The sequence below is a fragment of the Mytilus edulis genome, chromosome 2, assembly GCF_963676685.1.
Source record: "Mytilus edulis chromosome 2, xbMytEdul2.2, whole genome shotgun sequence".
Classification (NCBI taxonomy): Eukaryota; Metazoa; Mollusca; class Bivalvia; order Mytilida; family Mytilidae; genus Mytilus; species Mytilus edulis.
The window spans coordinates 58,694,490-58,717,490 of NC_092345.1; the positions used below are offsets into that span (position 1 = coordinate 58,694,490).

Genomic DNA, 23,001 nt, shown 5'->3' on the forward strand with positions numbered 1-23,001 from the left:
GAGAGAAGTTTTTGTTTAAAGTTTACTATGATAGAATCCTTATGAAGTTTTAAGTGACTCTATTCAACAATTAAAAAAGACATTTCCGATTAAGATGATACATAACCATGGATGAAATGAAAATATCATTTATTTTGTTTGTAATAAGAGATCCTTTATTTTAATCAAAATGTTTGCCTTATTCTGGAAACCTGGCAAAACAAAACTCAGTGATTTTGAAAGAACATATATATTCAACAGGCATACTCATAGATTGACCTTAATTTGATTAATTCAATTGTATATTTTATTTTAAGACATCTTGGACAAGATCTGTTTTGATAAATATACCATCATTAAAATTCACCTTTTCAGAAACTGAAGGAATATGGGTAATCTCATTGTTCGTAGACCAAAACTAAAATAACGTTATGTCATTGGTTGAATTTCAAATGTTTGGAACGTTTTTAACCAATCACAACGTTTTGATGTACACTTTTAAAAATATTACCCAGAATGCATTAGATTCTGAAACTGCCGATTAAATTTCTATCTATCTTTAGGTATTGGATGTGGTGGGAATATAACTGGTGTTAATGGTAGCTTGACAAGCCCTGGTTTCCCTAGCAACAACACCCTGCGTCAGACATGTGGCTGGTTGTTGTCTGCACCAGCCAGGAGGACTATCACTGTCAGATTTACAAGTATAAATGTTTTCGGAACAGCACAGTGTGATACAAATTACGTAGAAGTTTACAATGGTGGAAGTGAATCTAATCTCAAATTTAGTCGTTATTGTAGTAGTGTAAGTACGAATGTTTTCCTTGTAGCTTCTAACTCAGAATATGAAATAGATTTTACCTACAGTAGATACTACCTGGTTGTTTAAGGTGTAAAAGCAAAATGCTTTTGAATTTATTTCATATTTGCAGGCTTAAGATTTTTAAAGCAATTGCTTTTATGCCGTCGCGTATGGCCATCTTTGTGACCCAGATCAGAGACTCCGCCCAGATCAAGCCATAGTATTTTGTTAAACAGGCTCCTGGTCAGTCATTCTTTAACACCTATGTATGTTTTCTAATGCAATACATAGCTTGAGACTTTAAAAAAACGTTAGTGGATTTAAGAAGTTTCAGAATATGTTCTTGTAGATGTATTTTTGTATTTAAAGGGTCAACCGTTTGACTATCAAATAACATAGAAGTCCGAGTGAAAAAAAGTACATTTTTATAAATGCGATTCCGTTTTCCGCCGTTCGTACGATGTTTCAACAAAATATGGATTCATTTCAGTTGTTGATTTAGTATTGAAAATTTAACTGAATTATCTCCTAATAAATACGGTTTTTTATGTTTAATTTGTGTTTCTTTAAGAGGTCAGGTGCTCTTGTTCATTCATAAAATTATCGTTCATTCATACATTTATCGTAAAATCAAAATCACTACACAGGTTAATGCGTAGTGTCAAATTATTACCTGTAATCTAAAAATAGACAAACTTTATTTGCGCAAATAATTTAGCGGAACGAAACCCTTGTTGAAAACACATAACAATAAGTTCGTTTTCCTTTTCTGTCAAAACTCCGTAATATTTATCGATCACCTTACTAATGAAATGGACCCGTCCAAACGTAGTAGATGCCAAGTCGGTCCAGATGAAGAGATATTTACAATTTGGAATTTTCTAGTTTATTAATACATAGATTGAAAAAAAGTACGTCTTTTTAAATATCATGATCAAAACTGGGTTTGCATAACAAATGTGACTTGTCAGATGAAACCATTATCCTCGTCTTTTCAGTGAACAAGTCTACTACGTTTGTTGACACTCGACGGTCCACCGTGTTAGCAATTTTATTTCACATGTTTTCGAAATATTGAAGATCATTTTTCGTAATGTTTCCTAAAAATTGATAAATATCAAAGCAACGTAGAGCTGTTTGTTCTTGTTCGTATAATAAAATTGAGAATGGAAATGGGGAATTTGTCAAAGAGACAACAACCCGACCATAGAAAAACATACAACAGCAGAATTAAGGTCACCAACAGGTCTTCAATGCAGCGAAAAATTCCCGCACCCGGAGGCGTCCTTCAGCTGGCCCCTATACAATATATATACTAGTTCAGTGATAACGATTTAATGTCATGTTTGTCTGTGATGACCCCCCTTTTCGGGATGGCATGAGAATTGTAGTTATCTCGTACCCACATGCACTTGTTTCTATCCATAGGAAGGTCGACTATCCATATAAAACTATTTATATGGATAATCGACCTTCCTATGGATAGAAACAAGTGCCTGTGCTCGTACCGCATCAGAAGGACACATATCAACTGAGCAATAATGTTTGGAACTTAGTTTTAAAAATGATGACAAAGTAACATTATGAAAATATTTTTATTAATCTGAAATATACATTTATTCTTTACATGTTTATGTCTTGTAAGATATTTTATTTCTTTCCCGTTTTTTAACATTTGCGTCTGGAAAGTTGAAATGTTTTAACTTAATCATTTGTGTTAATGGTTAAATATAAATTAATAAAGAAAATTGTTAAAATTAAATCAATAAAGGAAATTACTGCCAAGGAAGTTACAAACACTACCAGGGGATAATCCATGATGATTTCTTTTTGAGTTATATGTTTCAGCACATGTATATTTGACCCCAACTTTAGCCTGGTAAACGTGTTGTCTCCTTGTGAAATATAAAACATATTAAAAATGACTTTCTGCTAAAGTCTTTTATTTATATACATTGTAAAGATAAAACCTTCTTACTTTTAACTAGACAACACTCATGTCAGGTTTAATTCTTGTATATATGTGGATGAAAAATAAAAGTCCCCAAACATTAACCATGTTAACATGGCAGCAATTGCTTTTACAGCCTTTAAGGCTTTGATTATTACTCTGGACAATCTAGTTTTGACATATTTGTAAGACTCTGATCTATTGCTGTCTTTTTAGATGTCTTTTGGTGTTTTAGATCTGGTCTGATTTGTTCATCATTTATGTTTTATTTAGAGCAATTACAGTGAGTTGACTGTTAGTGTTGCTCTCCACCAATTGCAACTCATTCAAAATTTTGACCAAATTGCAATTTGTTTTATAAAATCAAATTGTTCAACTGGTCAGAATATTGGATAAATTGTTCAGTCAAAATGTGAAAGTGCAAGGTTATAAAATAAAATATACTTACAATCCTATAAGACTTTAACTTTAGGAGAGCAACACTAATAGTCAACTCACTGTAAGTTGAACAAAATCGTAATATATATTGTATTTGTTCAATGTGAAAAAAGCTCAACTGTCATTGGTGGATTTTGATCAAGAGAAATATAAGAATCATTTTAATGTTGAACAAAAAGAAAACAAAATTGAACCATTTTTTGTATAGAAATAAGAAGAAGTGGTTTGTTTGCCAGTTAGATATCTATCCACCAAAGACAAAAGGAAGGCTACACATTATTAAAATATGCAGTGTCTAATGTTCTATAGATAAGCTAAGTCTGATGTTATATTTTATTTGTATTTTTAGGAAACCATTGCACCATTGCATGCTGATACAAACCAAGTTTATGTCAAGTATGTTTCCAGTGGGTCAGGATCAGCGCCATTATTCAGACTTGTATATACCAGCTAATTCACAATTATTTATCACGTCACAAAGATTTATATAATTCATGTCATATTGTTTCCTTAATTTCATTTGTAAATTTTATTTATGTGAGAGACAATTGTCTATCAAATAAAAGTCTTTAATTGTCAATTGTCACTTGTAGATTATTGTTTCAGCACACACTTATGCATGTATAAATTCATCTAACTTAGCTCATTTGGCCTGAAGGTTTTGCTATCACTTTGGCATCCATTGTCCACAAATTTTCCTTTAAAAATTTTCTCTTGAGAACCTGCTCAATTGATTTAAACCAAAGTTTGTCTGCTTCAACATAGAAATAAGAGAAAATTCAATATGGGGCTTTTTCAGGGAAAATACTTAACAGTGAGCACTAGTTTGTCATTACAGAGGTAAGTTCAACTATCTTCATTGAATAGAATGGCCAGTAATCCTACCGAATGTCCGAGGTTCTCTCTGGATACACTGGCTACCTCCATAAAAAAGTACCCAATATGATATAAGCAAGTGTGATGGAGTTTAACACCACCAATAAATCATATGCATGGACCTACATGTGATTTTAATTGCATTTTCATCTTTGCTTAAGTCAACCATTTAGTCAATCTGAAAAACAGAAATGCAAGGAAATAAAGAGTCATTGTCCTGTCTTATAACATTTTTTTGTGTACCTCACCCTTTGATCGTATGCAGGTTTTAATCGTAGTACTTGCACAACAGTCTGCTTAATTCGTGGCCTTTTGTGAATCATTTGTCTGACTCCCAATTGACATACTGATGGTTTTGATCATCACCACTCTTTATATTATAGGCTACCTTATAATTGACGGGTGCCATATGTTGAGCAGGATTTGCTTACCTTTCTGGAGCACCTGAGACCCACCCCGTTTTTGGTTGAGTTCGTGTTGCTCAATCTATGTTGTGTTTTGTGTACTTTTGTTTGGTCTTTTTTGTCGAGACTGCAACTTTTGTTGCAGAAAGCTCGACATAGGGATAGTGATCCGATGGCGGCGGCGTTGGCTAACATTTTAGAAGGTGAAAGACCTGGATGCTTAATACTTTGTATATAGATGCCTCATGTTACGAAGTTTCCGTCAGTCACATGTCCAATGTCCTTGACCTCATATTCATGGTTCAGTGACCACTTGAAAAAAAGTTCAGAATTTTTGTAATGTTGAATTCTCTCTTATTATAAATAATAGGATAACTATATTTGGTATGTGCGTACCTTGCAAGGTCCTCATGCCCATCAGACAGTTTTCACTTGACCTCGACCTCATTTCATGGATCAGTGAACAAGGTTAAGTTTTGGTGGTCAAGTCCATATCTCAGATACTATAAGCAATACCCTTACCAAAAAGTGCTAACATGTTGCACATAAGTTGCACATAAGATGCTCACGTTAGCAACTAACATGATTGCACACAAGTTTTTTAACATGCAAATTAGGTGAGCATTTTGTGAGCAAAAAAATTGCACATATGAAACTAACCTTAAATTTGCATGTTAAAAACCTCATGTGCAACTGCTCATATGAGCTTTTGTTTCACATGTGCATTTTATTAGATTGCTCATATGAGCATGTTGCACACGTGAATATTATAGTTGACCAAAACAAAATGGCTGCATTAAAAAAGGAAATTTTTCAAATTCAAATGAAAATCTTAAATAATTCAGTTGAAAATAAAATAATTGATACATCATGTTAAAAAAGTTAATAGCACAATATAGGACTTAACATTTTCCATATCCATCTACCTCCATTTATTGCATGCTTTTCATGAATTTGAATTTACAGGAAGTACATGACTGGGCATGTCATTTTGAAAAAGCTCATATGAGCAATGATGTAGGTTAGTTTTGAATGGTTAGAAGAATGGAAAAACTTTTCAAAGTACAAAACTAACATAAAACTAACATGGATGATAAAAGCTCACCTTAGGTTTGAATTGCACATGTGAGCATTATGTTAGATTGTTGTGGGCACATATGAACTACCAAACTGCACATATGAGCAACCTGATTTGCATACAATTCTTACTTGCATCTCATGTGCTTCACATGTGAAACTTGTGTGCTATTGTTAGCAATTTCTGTATGGGTAGGGCTAGTATATTCGGTGTATGGAAGGACTGTAAGGTGTAAATGTCGAACTGGCAGGTGTCATCTGACCTTGACCTCATTTTCATGGTTCAGTGGTTATAGTTAAATTTTTGTGTTTTGGTCGGTTGTTCTCATACTATATGCAATAATTCTACTATATTTGTTGTATGGAATGATTGTAAGGTGTACATGTCTAGCGGGCAGATGTCATGTGACCTTGACCTAATTTTCATGGTTCAGTGGTCAAAGTTAAGTTTTTGAGTTTTGGTCTTTTTATCTAATACTATATGCATAGGTCAACTATATTTGGTGTATGGAAATATTTTATGATCTTTATGTCAGTCGCGCAGGTTTAATTTGACCGTGACAAAATTTTCACAGTTCATAGCACAGTGTTAAGTTTTTGTGTTTTGGTCTATTTTTTTTTAAACTATAAGTAATAGGTCAACTATATATGTTTTATAGAAGCATTGTTAGCTGTACATGTCTGCCTGGTATGGTTCATCTGACCTTGACCTCATTTTCAAGGTTTATTGGTTTTTGTTTAGTTATCTTGGTTAATGTTAAGTTTATAGTACAGTTGTTATAAAGCTTAGCTTTATACTTAGGACTATCAACATAATATCAATGATTAGTAAAGAAGGCGAGACATTTCAGCGTGTGCACTCTTGTTGCACTATTCAAGGAAAATCCTGAATGCCTTTTTCAAGGAAGATCCTGGATCATAAACGCCTATTTTAACATCAAACTATTTATAATAACAATATTTCAAACTAGCATTTACAATTATTCTAGAAAAAAGTTGTCAGAGATCCTATATCCATAAGAAAAAGATTGACGGTCATTGAATATATGTCTAATTACAACATAAGAAATTTGGATCCCACTGAATTGTCTTTGGTTCTTTTACATAAGATTCACTAAATGTGTAGTGTGCATTGCTATATACGGATATATCTTACTTTCTATTTTTTATTAACAAAATGATTCGGAAATGCATTACATAAAGAGTTACATAATTAATTACTTAATGTGAAAAGAATTTGCAAATCTGTCCAATGTTGAGTTTGCTTTTTTAATGGTCGACGAGTGGCTGGATAATTAATGTTAGAAAATGAATATTATAGAACTAAAAACGTATTTCGGGTTTCACTTGGTAAGTCTTTTTTGAAGTTTGCTAAATTCCCGTTTGATGATAAGCAACATTGCATTTGTACTTGTACAAACGTATTGCCACGAGCCTTTGTAATGAAAGCTATTATAGAAACACGTGACATAGTACGTTAATTATTCTCCATTCATTAATTTTTCAAGTTGAGCTTCTTAAACGTCAACTTTATCTTAATATATTTATATCTTAAACTGCAATGTTTATTATTGCGAACCCTATGATAGTTTTCCATAGATTCACCTGCAAGTTGCCTGTCGATTTAAACTTTTGGCAGATCTATTGTCCCATCTAACAAATACAGAGGTATTGTTCTCTGTGTAGTTTATTCACTGGGACCTTTAAATTTCTTCCAAGAGAAATATATCACTCATTGTGTAATTTACCTGAACAAAAAATTGAACTGTCAATGATGAAAAAATACTTATACCAATACTAAGTAAGGACTCACAAAACTGCATGTGGTGTTGTATTTATTCAATACCAATAACTCGTTTTTAATGTGTTCAATATTAATACTGATTCAAAAATTAAAAGTTGATTTCTGATCAAATATTCAATATTTTTGTGTGTTTGATAAACAAAAATTTGAATATTATCATTTTTAAATTAACTAGGTCTTCATAAACATAAATCTATAAATGAACAACAACAAAAACATGCAAGTTCATTGGAAAATACTAAAAAATGTGTCTGAAATTAACTTTTTATTATTAAACCAGATTTTATGTTGCACAGATTGAAAATATATTAATGATATATTGAATAAATACAATATTGCATACAGTTTATGTGAGTTTATAGAAGTATTTCAATAGAAAGAAGATAATTTTTTGGTCGGGTAAATTAATCAATGAGTGATATATTTCTCCTAGAAGAAATTTAAAGCTCCCGTCAAATAAACTAAACAGAGAACAATACCTGTTGTATTTGTTAGACAGGACAATAGAACTTACAAAAGTTTAAATCGACAGGTAACTTGCAGGTGAATCTATGGAAAACTATCATAGGATTCGCAATAATTGGTAATTTTAATCTAGGAAAACGGTTTATTCATTAGTTGACATTGTCTTTGACTTGCTTTTAGTGACTGCTAGTACTCTTAGATCTTCACTTTGTGTTTTTTTCTTGTCTTTTTGTTGTTTTAGTTATGCTTTGTGCCAATATGATGATTATAGGATATTAAAACCTATAAGTGATTTTTCAAATGTTATGCAAACACATCGATATCACTCCCATGTTAGGATTTGGGTTGTGGCATATTCAACCCTACCACATTCTGTATGTGCCTTTCTCAAGCATGTAAGCCAACGGCTGTCGTTATTTGTTCTACAGCATATGTTTTTCGCTTTATGTTTTTAACATTAATAACGCCGTGGGTTTCCCCACTTCAACTTTTTATACGACCGCAAAAATTTTAATTTTTTGGTCGTATATTGCTATCACGTTGGCGTCGTCGTCTGCGTCGTCGTCGTGTCGTCGTCGTCCGAATACTTTTAGTTTTCGCACTCTAACTTTAGTAAAAGTGAATAGAAATCAATGAAATTTTATCACAAGGTTTATGACCACAAAAGGAAGGTTGGGATTGATTTTGGGAGTTTTGGTCCCAACATTTTAGGAATTAGGGGCCAAAAAGGGCCCAAATAAGCATTTTCTTGGTTTTCGCACTATAACTTTAGTTTAAGTGAATAGAAATCTATGAAATTTTGACACAAGGTTTATGACCACAAAAGGAAGGTTGGGATTGATTTTGGGGGTTTTGGTTCCAACAGTTTAGGAATTAAGGGCCAAAAAAAGGGCCCAAATAAGCATTATTCTTGGTTTTCGCACAATAACTTTAGTATAAGTAAATAGAAATCAATGAAATTTTAGCACAAGGTTTATGACCACAAATGGAAGGTTGGGATTGATTTTTGGAGTTGAGGTCACAACAGTTTATGAATTAGGGGCCAAAAAGGGGCCCAAATAAGCATTATTTTTGGTTTTTGCACCATAACTTTAGTATAAGTAAATAGAAATCTATGAAATTTAAACAGAAGGTTTATGACCATAAAAGGAAGGTTGGGTTTGATTTTGGGAGTTTTGGTCCTAACAGTTTAGGAATAAGGGGCCCAAAGGGTCCAAAATTGAACTTTGTGTGATTTCATCAAAAATTGAATAATTGGGGTTCTTTGATATGCCGAATCTAACTATGTATGTAGATTCTTAATTTTTGGTCCCGTTTTCAAATTGGTCTACATTAAGGCCCAAAGGGTCCAAAATTAAACTTAGTTTGATTTTAACAAAAATTGATCCTTGGGGTTCTTTGATATGCTGAATTTAAAAATGTACTTAGATTTTTAATTATTGGCCTAGTTTTCAAGTTGGTCCAAATGGAGGTCCAAAATTAAACTTTGTTTGATTTCATCAAAAAATGAATAAATGGGTTCTTTGATATGCCAAATCTAACTGTGTATGTAGATTCTTAATTTTTGGTCCAGTTTTCAAATTGGTCTACATTAAGGTCCAAAGGGTCCAAAATTAAACTAAGTTTGATTTTAACAAAAATTAAATTCGTGGGCTTATTTGATATGCTTTATCTAAATATGTACTTTGATTTTTGATTATGGGCCCAGTTTTCAAGTTGGTCCAAATCAGGATTCCATATCAAGTATTGTGCAATAGCAAGAAATTTTCAATTGCACAGTATTGCACAATAGCAAGAAATATCTAATTGCACAATATTGTGCAATAGCAATTAATTTTCAATTGGAGTTATCTTTCTTTGTATAGAATAGTAGTTGATAATATATGTTGGAAATTTGCCAGACATGACTATGATGTCATTTTCTATTTTTATTTGCCAATAACTTTATGTAAATAACTTCATTGGAAATTTGGCAATATAAAATGTTGCTGATGAAGCTTTTTTTCCTTATCTTATCTAAAATGTTTTTAGATAAAGTATGTTGGAAATTTGCCAGACATGACTATGATGTCATTTTCTATTTTTATTTGCCAATAACTTTATGTAAATAACTTCATTGGAAATTTGCCAATATAAAATGTTGCTGATGAAGTTTTTTTCTATTGTGTTATACAATAAACAATGTATATTCACTTTTACTACCAACCAATCTTTACCATTCAGTGATAACAAGCACTTTATTTTACATTTTAATATTTTATGATGTATTTAAAAGAGTAGTTATTGTTGCAAACTCCATTAGAAATTTGAATTGATATCAGTTTTGGAAAAAGGGAAACGGGGATGTGAAAAAAAGGGGGGGGTTAAATTTTTCTCATTTCAGATTTCATAAATAAAAAGAAAATTTCTTCAAACATTTTTTTGAGAGGATTAATATTCAACAGCATAGTGAATTGCTCAAAGGCAAAAAAAACTTTTAAGTTCATTAGACCACATTCGTTCTGTGTCAGAAACCTATGCTGTGTCAACTATTTAATTTTAGATTTAAATAAGTTTGAAGAAGAAATCTTTAATTGATTTGTAAAATCTTGACATTTGTTTTGTGTAAAAAAAAACCATGTAATGTCAAAAATTTGATCACAATCCAAATTCAGAGCTGTATCACGCTTGAATGTTTTGTCCATACTTGCCCCAACTGTTCAGGGTTCGACCTCTGCGGTCGTATAAAGCTGCGCCCTGCGGAGCACCTGGTTCACATTTTGTCATGTCATGCCGGGGCCTATTATAGTTTTTATGCGTATGGGTTTTATTAACTGATGAAGACCGTACGATGACCTATAAACGTTTTCATCTTTGCCCTTTGGGAGCAAGCATCTCTCTCATAGGGAATTATACCACATCTAATTCTTGTAGAGTAATATGCTGATTAGTATCTATAACTTACCACCCTGCATAAGAAAATCGTCGGTTTCCCTTTTAGTCACATTTTGTATACCCCAACATATAAATTTATATATAGAAGTTTAGTCTAAACTATCTTTAAATTGCCCTTATTAGCTAGATATGTAATCCTGGATAGTTTTCTGTTTTCCAATTTTATGAAGAATTTTAATGACATGCTAGTTATACTATTTTAATCTACTAAATGATTATAGTTTTCTAAAGAAAAGCTTTGCATTATACGCTACTGCTCAACAATTTCTGTAACAATGCAATAATTTCCTATTTTCAAACCGTGCAGGTGTTACACACGGCCGACACTCGGCTAACCGAGAGTTTGGTCGGTTAATCTATATTGAGTATGCGGCTATATCGGCGGTTGGTCTGTTAATCGGGTTGGCTAAAGTCTGTTAATCAGGTGTTATCGAGAAAATCATTGCAAGGTCAGTATGTTTCATTGTATAACTTTTTTATTATATTTATATCATAAACACTATTCATGTCTGACAAAACGATTTGGAGTACTGAATCCAGTGGTGTAATTATTTTTTTTCTAGCTTCAATAAACGATCTATAAAATGAAAAGGCGAGTTACTCATCAGTAAATTTATACACATTTTACACACACAAAATGTACACAAAAATGACAAGTTGGTTGAGTTTACTTGCATGCAATATTTTGAACATCGAAAAAAGACAGGCATAATGTTTGTTTACCATATTAACATCAATATGTAAAAAATCTACACGAAAAACTGTATTTTGGTGACATAAATCAATTTTTAATAAAAATGTGGTCTGTTAATGGGTCGGATGTATAAAACTCGGTCTGTTAATTGGTCTGTTAAGAGTTATGACTGACATTACAAGCATAATTTAATTGCTATATGGGGTGTTATCTGAATAAAGGGATAGACTCAAGATTAGTGGCTAGAATATATGGAAACAATCCATGAAAAATGAAACATAAGTTTAGACAATGGAATCTGAAAATTGATAGAAATGGTTTCAAAAAGTGTAATATCAAAGTAATATTAATTTCAAAAGACAATTCATACCGGAAATAAACTCCTCATAGATACCAGGATTGAAATTTTATATTTACGCCTTATATTTACGCCAGACACGCGTTTCGTCTACGAAAAACTCATCAGTGACGAAAAAAATGTTTAAAAGGCCAAATAAAATACGAAGTTGAAAAGCATTGAGTAAACAAAACAAATACCGACGTCACACATCAGCGTATAGCACTGGCGTGTTCAAAATCATTTACGCTGCCAATACGCTAGTAATTTTGGATGCATTTAACCTGTCAATCATATTTGTAACGTGTGCAAAACGAGCTTTAAGCGTGTATTGGGCGTACTAGAAACGTATGTTGGCGTATGTTGTATGTTTTTTTATGCTGCATACAAATTTCCTGTGATTGTAGCGTTCATCAAGCGTATTTACTTTCCTTCATTGGCTAGAGGAATAGGGGGAGGGTTGATATCTCATAAACATGTTTATCCCCGCCGCAATTTTGCGCCTGTCCTAAGTCAAGAGCCTCTGGCCTTTGTTAGTCTTGTGTGATCTAGTATACATATCTTTTAAGGGGCCAGCTGAAGGACGCCTACGGGTGCGGGAGTTTCTCTCTACATTGAAGACCCATTGGTGGCCTTGGCCTGCTCTGTGGTCGGGTTGTTGTCGCTTTGAAACATTCCCCATTTCCTTTCTCAATTTTACCTTTGTATTTCGACGTACTAAAAACTTATGCAACGCGCTTTGAACTATTGCTAAGCGTTCCTATGGCATGCAACGTACGTATACCGACTTTGTCAATTTTCTCTGTACGTTTGGTGCACGCCGGTCTATACGCCAATTTGTGACGCCGGCATAAGGTATAAAATTGAGAATGGGAATGGGGAATGTGTCAAAGAGACAACAACCCGACCAAATAAAAAACAACAACAGCAGAGGGTCACCAACAGGTCTTGTAAGGTAATCTATTCCTGAGGTAGAAAAGCCTTAATATTTCAAAGAAAACGCATGAAATTTTACCAGCTGCATTGCAACACATGACAGATTCATAGATGTTACAGACTTTGAACAGACAAAAAAAAATAAGGCTGATTGATAACTTGGCGTAAATAATAAATTCGTGCGAATTTGAGCGGCCAATCAGTCCATATAACGCTATATTGAAGTGACACACCCTTCAATGAAATGCAAAGAAAAAAAATTAAAATAAAAGTTCTCTTTCTATAAGGATACTGTTGCACCGTATTGTAATTTTTTCATCACAAGTACATCTCATTTTTTTCAATGTGAAAATATAAACTAAAGGTAGTAAGACTATTGTCGTGGCTAAATAACTCTTAACTGACACGATTTAAATTGTCCAACCCATTAACAGACTGTATTCCCCTAATATTCATTAAAATGTAGTATTACTCAACTTATATAACAATTATGAAGTATTTATCAATGACAATTATTTTTTTAGAACCAAAGTACTATTTTGTGTCCTTTAAATCATATATAATTTTTTTTTTAGCCTTTTATCCAAAATATTGCTATGCGTACAAGCATAAAAACCACATACTTGCGAGACGCCTTTTCGTTTTACTTAAAACTGCGCATGCTATGCATTTTTTTTACTGGTGGAAAATGTTCTATGATAGATATCATTTTGTCAGACACTTTTCTTTTTTTGATGTGGTTCTCATAATATGGAAAAAATCTGTATATTTAACAAAGTTTAACATTAAATTGTGAGTTTTACTCTTAACAGACGTATAACCAACCCGATTAACAGACCAACCGCCGATATAGCCGCATACTCAATATAGATTAACCGACCAAACTCTCGGTTAGCCGAGTGTCGGCCGTGTTACAGTTATATGTTAATTATATTAAATGAACAACTTCATGTAGTGTGTAATATTGTTCCTTGGGTACTTCTGCCTATGAAAACATGCTATTATGTTTCATTCTAAAAACTTCTCTGTTTAATACTTTACAATTTTGAACAGATTGTGGAATGCGAGTTCACGTGACAAAATACTACATTTATTAATGTCCATGAATATAGCCTGCGTATAATTATTATGTTGTTTTTATATCCTGCAAGGACGTATAACTAACAAACGTCATTGTATCCTGTTTGTAATGTTTTTCATCTTTTTTCAAGTAACACTAGATATATTTTTTTCAGGAAAGAAATTTGATTTTCGACAATTAAATTCGCTATTTGATATTATATTAACTAATCATAAAAGTTAGGATCAGTTTGTTTTCGATGAACTGATGATTGATGATTAATAAAACCTATCACGAATATATGGAAGCGCATATGGTACACCCCTTGTAAAGTTATTTTGTTGCTAATAAGTCGGAATTATTAGTTATGTTGTGTGTTATAAGCTGGAATCTAATCATCATGTGGAGTCAACTTGTCGGAATGATGAAGTAATAATTGCATTACAATGTCGACTTGCTAATATAAATGTAATGACATAGTAATAAGAGATCGACATGATGAATTCAACTTGTTAATTGATTAAGTCGACAACTCGTTTATTTGAAGATGAGGTAAAACCACGTGACTACTTTGGAAAAACATAGGTCTATTTTCAAATCGATTTCCATATTTCGTTTGTTTAATGTGCTTCGGTTGTGTGAGTTATTTTGTATGGAAAAGGGGAACGGCAGTCAAATATAAGAAAAAAAGTACTAAAAAAAATAACAATATGTCGAACAAAAGAGGGATATACCCCCACCATTTAGTCAGGCCGTTTATTTTCCTTAGTTCTCAAATGAAATCAGTATAATGATAAATTCGTGAAAGATTCAACGGAACCTTCTGTTGTATAAGATTGCTGCTGTCAGTGTAAAATTGTAATGTTGACTATAAAAAGTCAAATTTTCTGTAACATACAAGATTTAAAAAATAGTGTTGTTTTTCTGTAGATGCTTCATTTTGACCTATTAAATCAAAGCATCTACAAAAAAAAACCATTTACTTAAATCTTGTATGATCTAAAATATTAACTCCTTTAACAATTCATGGAGATTTACAAAACAGTTTTACTTACTGCAAAAAAAAAAAATGTCCTGTTCCCTAGTATCTATGTAGAATCGCAGTGAATTATATCGAAGGAAGAGCACGGGGAGGGATCCGCTAACTAAATAAAATAAATAGATCAGCAAAACCTTTACCGCATAGTGAGCTATGAAAAAATCCGAAATGACATGTAAAACTACATCGGCGGGAAACCTAACAATCTAAATGACGAAGAAGCCGACGCCACTACTCAATAAAGTTGTGAGATCTGGTGTGATTGCCAATGAGACAACTAGCTACCAGAGTTTAAATGAAGAACATGTCAGCAATCATAGGCAGTCGTAAGGCCTTTAACAGATCGTATAGTCGGCTATAAAAGACCACCACGTGGAAATGTGAAACAATTCAAACGAAAAATGTATTGGTCTTATTTATAACAAAACAATTTACAAAATACAAATATGAAACACATGAACCAACGGCAACCATTGAACTACAGGCTCTTGACTTGTGACAGGCATATGAAGAATGTGGCGGAGTTAAACATGTCTGTGAGCGCTCAACCCTAACCCAAACCTAGAACCGCCGTGTCACAGCACAACAAAAACCATAAAAAATCAGCTGTAGCTGGATAACTCAAGAAATCGGTATTACATATATATATATTCATCAAAATCCGGCGAAGATCCCGAAGAGTGAGCTGATCCTGCCCACAAACCCAGTGATTTGGTCGAATGCGGTAGGTCATCCCTGAGGAAAAGCGGAAGGAATTATGGTTACGACAATAGGAACATATATTATTCGTTGTTTCCCTGTAATTGAGTGTGAGATGATTAAAACTGTTTCATTTGTTGACAATAAAGTACTAGTCATTTGATTTGTGTCGAGCCTGCGACATTAATGTCGCGTGAAGTGAGACAAAGCAAATCTTTATTCAGTCGTCGGTATTAATGGCGTCGGTGTCTTCGTCTTTTAGATTGTTATGTTTCTCATTTTTTTGTTCACATTTATCATTCGGGATCTTTCATAGCTTACTATGCGGTAGGGGTTTTGCACACTGTTAAAGACCATAAAGTGACATATAGCTGTATACTTCTCAGTGATTTGGTATGTTTTGGAGAGATGTCATATTGGCTATCATACCACGTCTTCTTATTTTTATATAAGTATAAAAAAAGAAGACGTGGTATAATTGCCAATGAGACAACTTACCATAAGAGACCAAATAACACAGAAATTTACAATTATAGGTTACCGTACGGCCTTCAACAATGAGTAAAGCCCATACTGGCTAGTCCACTGTAAAAGACCCCGAAATGATAAATGTAAAACAATTCAAACGAGAAAACTAAAGAACTTATTAATGAACAAAAAGTGAACGAAAAACAAATATGTAACACATCAACAAACGACAACCACTGAATAACAGGCTCCTGACAGTGGGCAGGCACATACATATAGAATGTGGCGGGGTTAAACATGTTAGCGGGATCCTAACCCTCTCCTAACCGTGGACAGTGGTGTAACATTACAACATAAGAATGAACTATAAAAATCAATTGAAAACGGCTGAACTCTTCAGATGGATACAAATAGAAATAATATACAGAGTGGACATGGCCGGGAACTTGTATATCCTAACAACAAAATGACACGAAGTACAATTCTGAGAGTTTTGTTTTGCAGTTAATAAAACTTGTTTGTCCTTAAAAATTTGTAAATCTCCATTTATGTTATAAAACCGTGTATCGTTGTATAGGAGTTATCTTTTAGATCAAGATAAAGTATCTACAGAAAAATGTATTTTTTTAAATCTTGTATGTTACAGAAAAAATGAACTTTTTAGAGTCAGCAATCTCAGGCAAAGAGAGAGGGTTCCGTGGAATCTTTCAAGAATTTAGTATAGTACTGATTACATTTGAGAACTAAGAAAAATGAACGGCCTGACTAAATGGTGGGAGTATATCCCCCTTATATCCGAAATATTGTTATTTTTTTTAGTACTTTTTTCTGATATTTGACTGCCGTTCCCCATTTTCATACAAAATAACTCACACAACCGAAACACATTAAACAAACGAAATATGGAAATCAATTTAAAAAAAAGACCTATGTTTTTCTAAATTAGTCACGTGGTTTTACATCATCTTCAAATAAACAAGTTGAATTCATCATGTCGACTTCTTATTACTATGTCATTACATTTATATTAGCAAGTCGACATTGTAATGCAATTTTTTCTTCATCATTCCGACAAGTTGACTCCACATGATGATTAGATTCCAGCTTATAACACACAACATAAGTTAACTAATAATTCCGACTTATTAGCAACAAAATAACTTTACAAGGGGTGTACCATATGCGCTTCCATACGAATATTATATTCATACTGTTGTGGTTTCAATGAGCACAAAAAAGTTTCAAAGCTCTCATATCATTTCACAGAAGAATTTTGCAAAAACGTCAATCGTTTGAAATTAACAATATTAACCAGGTGAATGAATTGGTAACAATACTCATTTACCTGTCATCTGCTTTATGTATACATGTTTTCATGTTGTCCTGACAATCCCTAAGTGTCTGCTCTTGGGCGTTGTTCTTTAATTAATCAACATAAACCAAATTTCATCGGAGTTTAGTATTATTGTGATTTTACTTTTTTCTACACAATATGATTAACATCTGTTCGTTCGTACTAGCTAGGATTCTTACGGATGTGGCGGAAGCACAATTTGCCCTTTGTTCGACATAAATTTGCACTCGGCAATATTCATCTTCAAAAGGTAATGTTAGATTAACGTCTACCTTGTGCAATGCCACCAAAGATGTGAATCCATGACCGAGGCTCTCTTCTCATTGTCCCTTACTTTTACTCACTATCCTCTTTACACCACATTATCATTACCATAGAGAGAGAAGTTCAAAGTTAAACTGAAATGAAGGACATGTCAATCCTGACTAACAAAAGACAGATATACAAAGTAATTTGTAACAGTTGTTTCCTTTATTGCATTTATTATTTTTGAAAGTCATATTTATATTTTTCATAATATATATGCTAATTTTTTTTATCAATCTGTAATAACTGTTGCTATTTGAATGCTATGCAGCAAGACATGTGACCTTCACAAATATTTGCGAAAGGTTTAGATCCTTGGCAATGGTAATCACAAGATCCTCCTTTGGCCCGGCAGTCTTTCTCTTCTGAAAATGTTAAATCACATACTAGTATATATGTTAAAATTGAGAAAAGAAATTGGGGAATGTGTCAAAGCGACAACAACCTGACCATAGAGCAGACAACAGCTGAAGGCCACCAATGGGTCTTCAATGTAGCGAGAAACTCCCGCACCCGTAGGCGTCCTTCAGCTGGCCCCTTACAAAATTTAATGAATTATTAAAATTCTGTGATCTGAAAAAAATAATTCAATACAAAATTGCCGACAATAAATCTTAAATGATAAATTCTGGTATTTCCATTTAAAGCAAATGATAAACCGCTTAGTATTATAGGGCACTGGGGTGGGGGTTCATATATCCCATATAATTTGAGTTGTAAAATTTGATCCTAAACTACACAACACACTATGTGAGCGGAAGAATGAGATGATGTTAAGGTTAATATTTCTTCTTAGTGGACATGTGGTGCAGTACAATGTGTACTGTGAATGTTGTTACTACCTCTGGCCATGACCCAATAACTCTGCAGTGGACTGTAAGTCCCTGGGGAATATAACCAACCCTGTTACCGAAGAACTGCCATGAACATACGGATATTTTGAAACTAATTGAAATTTGCTGTAAAAACATTTGGAAATCAGTATGAGCAAGTTTTAACCTAAACAAGAACTGTTTTTGACCAGTTTTCAACCGGTTTTAATGTCTGAACCATCCTCAATGCTTAATCATAATCAACCAGCTGTTTATTTCTATTTTCTCAATCTTGAATATGTCACTTAATTACTGTTACAAAATTTTGAATTTAAAAAAAAATAAGGATTTCCTTATCCCAGGAATAGATTACCTTAGGCTTAGATGTATTTGGCACAATATTTTGGAATTTTGGGTTCTCAATGCTCTTCAATTTTGTACTAGTTTGGCTAATACTATTTTGATCTGAGCGTCACTGATGAGTCTTATGTAAACGAAACGCGCGTCTGGCGTATTAAATAATAATCCTGGTACCTTTGATAACTATAATTTATTGAGCAATTTAGTAATCCCTATACTTATATATATATATGGATATATTCATTCACATTTAAACAGCCTCGCATATTTCTTTATATAAATATTTAACCATGCAGTACATTATTGATATTCTAAACTATGCTAAAATAACACGAATAAAGTCACAAATTAAAGGCAACCTGTGCTGATTTTACAGAAGACAAACGATTTCAAATCAGCTGTAATAAAATTAAAAGAATAAGGCTAAGGCCGTGTTCACACCAAACTCCATGTACAGTAAACCTGTTTACAATAAGTTTAATGTAATGTACACAGGTTTCACATTAAATTTGTTAACATCTATACACATTGTTCAATTACCTATACATAAGATTTGTTCACACTTGTAAACTATTATATGTCATTTAAATGTTCATTACTTAGAACCAAATGCACAATTTTCCGGACAAGTTTTCCAGCAGTTATAAATAATAAAATGAGAGATAAAACAAGTTTGTATTAACATGAAGACATTGGAAATTGAGAATACCAGTGTCTGATTAGGTATAAACATTTAATAAAAGGAGTAGGTCCGATAAGAGCCGATTTTGGCCTCAATTTTCATGTTCATCTAAGGAAATATGTTAGATACTTTTTAAACACTTAAGTGTCTATTTCAATTGATTCAGTTAGTGTATGTGAAAGATTTTAACTGATTAAGTCATTAAAAACGCTCCTATTCAAGCTTAAATATGAAAAATCTATCAAATATGCCAAAAATAGTCACTTTTCATATAGTTTTTGTCAAAAATGAAAGTGGCCGCATCCGTGTTGATCCTTAACCTTTATACATATTATGTATTATCATCAAATACAACTAACATTTCAATATTATGAATGAACACGAATGCGACCACTTTCATTTAAGACGGAAACCGTCTAAAATTTAACTAAAATGCTAAAATTGTGAAGATTTCGGTAATTTAGCATGGCTTTATGATGCTAGTACCCGATATATGTGCATTGTATTGTCAAAAACAGCCCATATTTATGTAGCAGAATCATTATATTCTAAATTTTATAAAACTGCTATATTTTGGGGCCAAAAAGGGGTCTTACTGAACCTACTCCTTTAGGGCATATGTCACTGCTATAGAAACCCAAGAAAAAAGAAGAAAAAAAGACATTTTTACTTAGAATTTTTCACAAATTTTCATTATGGAATATTAATAGTAGTATATAACATTAAAGTTGGTAACTGAATTTGTTTAACCCTACTGGTAAATATAACTATCCTATGTGTTTCACCTTTTTTATCAACTTATTTTTGTTTTGATCTCAACTCGTACATCTATCGGAAGTAATAGATACATATAGAAACATGATTTAATTATGTTGATACTAATAATTAATCATTTTAATTTTTCCATTCTAAAGATCACCTGACTGTAACAACAAGGATGTACCTTTAAAGTACAAATTTGAAGCATCGATGTCCACTTGTGCATCGAATAACACAGTCACTAGGATGGGAATTTGTTATTTAGCCCTGCAGGTAGAAATATTTAGTTCAATCCGCTACATATCATTTTTTATTTTTGATAAATGCTTAACATCTGCAGCCAGATCTACAGATTCAGGATGATTCTGCAGTATTTGTCCCGCGATTGGCTAAAAGTAATCAGGATATTAGGGTCGTTCAGTCAACAAGCAAAGTATACAGAAGGAAAGTTGTTATAAGGAAGTTAATATAGTCTATAGATGTTAAATATGGATTGCAAAAAGTAAAAGTTAAGTAAGGGTCAGACTTGAGTCGAGTTTAATTCAGATATATGTTAACTATGGTTCATACCAGTTTTCCTGGCACAGCAAAGTTGATCAGTTCCTGCACATAACAGCTCATAGAATTTATTACCACCAGTGCAAGGTGCGGTCCGTACATTTTGACATCTTCCCTTTATAGCAGCACAACCTTCATCCGTGGCTGACAGTGGAAAATTACGTCAATTAAATTATTCAATAACGATAATATTTTTACGAATGTTATACATTGATATTTGAACTTGATTTTTTTTATAGTTAATGAGAAGATATCTTCTAATCCGGGATAATAACTGAACTGATAATCACCAGATAAACAAAAGAAATTAAAATTACATACTTTGAGTTTATTTTGTGTTGGGTACTTTTCAGATGACTATATCAGCGAGAAGATATAATTATGAAAACAGCACATTATTGCGTAACGTGTTATTGTTTTAGTTGGTAAATTCGTTAACTGATTTTAATATTTACAAACGCAATTCAATGTGTTTGCTGAAAATGGAGGACCCTTAACATGTTGAACACAAATCAACTATCATATGTTTTATATGAAAATAACAATATGATATGATTCAATCTAAATTTTTTAGTACAAACGTAAGAGGAAAATACTTAAAAATGAAAAATCCTTATTTTAAGAAAATAAATTCATTAACACTCGTTTGGAAAACATCGTCTTTCTCTGTAATCAAAGAATAAAACTCACCAAAGATACCAGTCTTGTATATCAGACGGTAGTTTCGTCCACAAAAGGCTCATCAGTGAAGATCGAACAAGAGAATATAGAGGATAACAAAACAAGATCCAATTTTAAACTTAATCCGATATAACATGTTCATTTAATGTTTGAAGTACTTACTTGGAATAGTCAATGTTTCAATACACACATAGAAGGTTAAAAGAAAAACTCCTACAAGCACATTCAGTCGGGACATCATATATCTGCATACGTAGTACAATAATACGTACTTGTATATTGTAAATGTTTATATACATTAATACGGAGGTATCCTAGGGGTTATTTACTATATCGTTTAACGAAACTGCATTATGTTTTGAAGTCATGACATATAAATCTTAACTCTGTTTCTATCTTAAATTTCAAGAATACCAGCTAAGACTGCAATCCATTGTAAAAATAAATACTTTTATAGTTAGTAAAATACAAATTAATTATCGTGTTTGCATGGTCAACTGACAACTGGAATGATAACCTTAATATATACAAAATATAAATGTCTACAGATGCCTGCAACGATACCAACATGAGATGTATTCGACATAGAAAATGTTAAATCGCATTAAACGACACATTTTTCGAAACAACAAATGAGCTTTGACTTACCCAGTCTATTCCCCAACCTGAAATGATGTCAATATTAAGTGATCAAATTGGCTATGATTTACCATGGAAGGCACTAGACGAAAACTGTTTGATTGTCTTGCGCAGAATGTTAAGTTAGAACACTATTCTGACATGTGTTGTGCTTTTTAGGTACAACAGATGCAAAACTTAAGGCTGGTAGGTTCGTCTATCAGTTTCCTTGTAAACATGTGTTATTTTTTAATGTAATTGGAGAGACCATGCCTCAGAATGACTTTTCCAGCTAAGATAAATGTATTCTGCATATGCAGTTATTGAAACTATGACATCGGATTTCATTAACTTCAAACCAGTTTTTTGTCGAAACAGATAATTTATTTCTCCTCTTTTTTAGAAATGATAAATTACCTGTGAAATGAATGTAAAATTTACGGATTTGTAATCACATAAGCAACACGACAGGTGCCACATGTGGAGCAGGATCTGCTTACCCTTCCGGAGCACCTGAGATCACCCCTAGTTTTTGGTGGGGTTCGTGTTGTTTATTCTTTAGTTTTCTATGTTGTGTCATGTTTACTATTGTTTTTCTGTTTGTCTTTTTCATTTGTAGCCATGGCGTTGTCAGTTTGTTTTAGATTTATGAGTTTGACTGTCCCTTTGGTATCTTTCGTCCCTCTTTTACAGCTATCGGCAAACAGATCCGTGTACAATAAGTTTTGTAAAATTGCATTATACATTGATAGTAAGGTACTGTACGGCAGACGTAGAAAATGCTTATACGTACAAGCGACAAATCAACATTACAGAACTCAATACCTAAATTAAAACATTTCACACCCAGAGTAGCCAAAAACAGGTGTTTCAAACTTTTCTGTGTACAATTATTGTCGGAAAAAACT

General features: G+C 32.8%; 1 protein-coding gene and 1 long non-coding RNA gene across 4 annotated transcripts in view; one reads left to right on the plus strand and one right to left on the minus strand.

Moving 5' to 3' along the window:
• LOC139512523 (cubilin-like) overlaps window positions 1-3,750 on the plus strand; it is a 142,838-nt gene extending 139,088 nt beyond the window's left edge. For all 3 annotated transcript variants that reach the window (XM_071300207.1, XM_071300206.1, XM_071300208.1), the window contains 2 exons: window positions 543-784; window positions 3,520-3,750. In XM_071300207.1, the coding sequence (XP_071156308.1) occupies window positions 543-784; window positions 3,520-3,624 (347 nt within the window). In that variant the 3' untranslated portion in view covers window positions 3,625-3,750. The remainder of the gene's footprint in view (window positions 1-542; window positions 785-3,519) is intronic.
• Window positions 3,751-17,761: 14,011 nt separating this feature from the next.
• Window positions 17,762-21,749, minus strand: LOC139512526 (uncharacterized). The gene is made up of 3 exons (XR_011662294.1): window positions 21,638-21,749; window positions 20,807-20,938; window positions 17,762-17,988 (listed from the first exon to the last, which is right to left on the minus strand). It is a non-coding gene; the product is annotated as an uncharacterized lncRNA (long non-coding RNA).
• Between the last annotated feature and the right edge of the window lie 1,252 nt (window positions 21,750-23,001).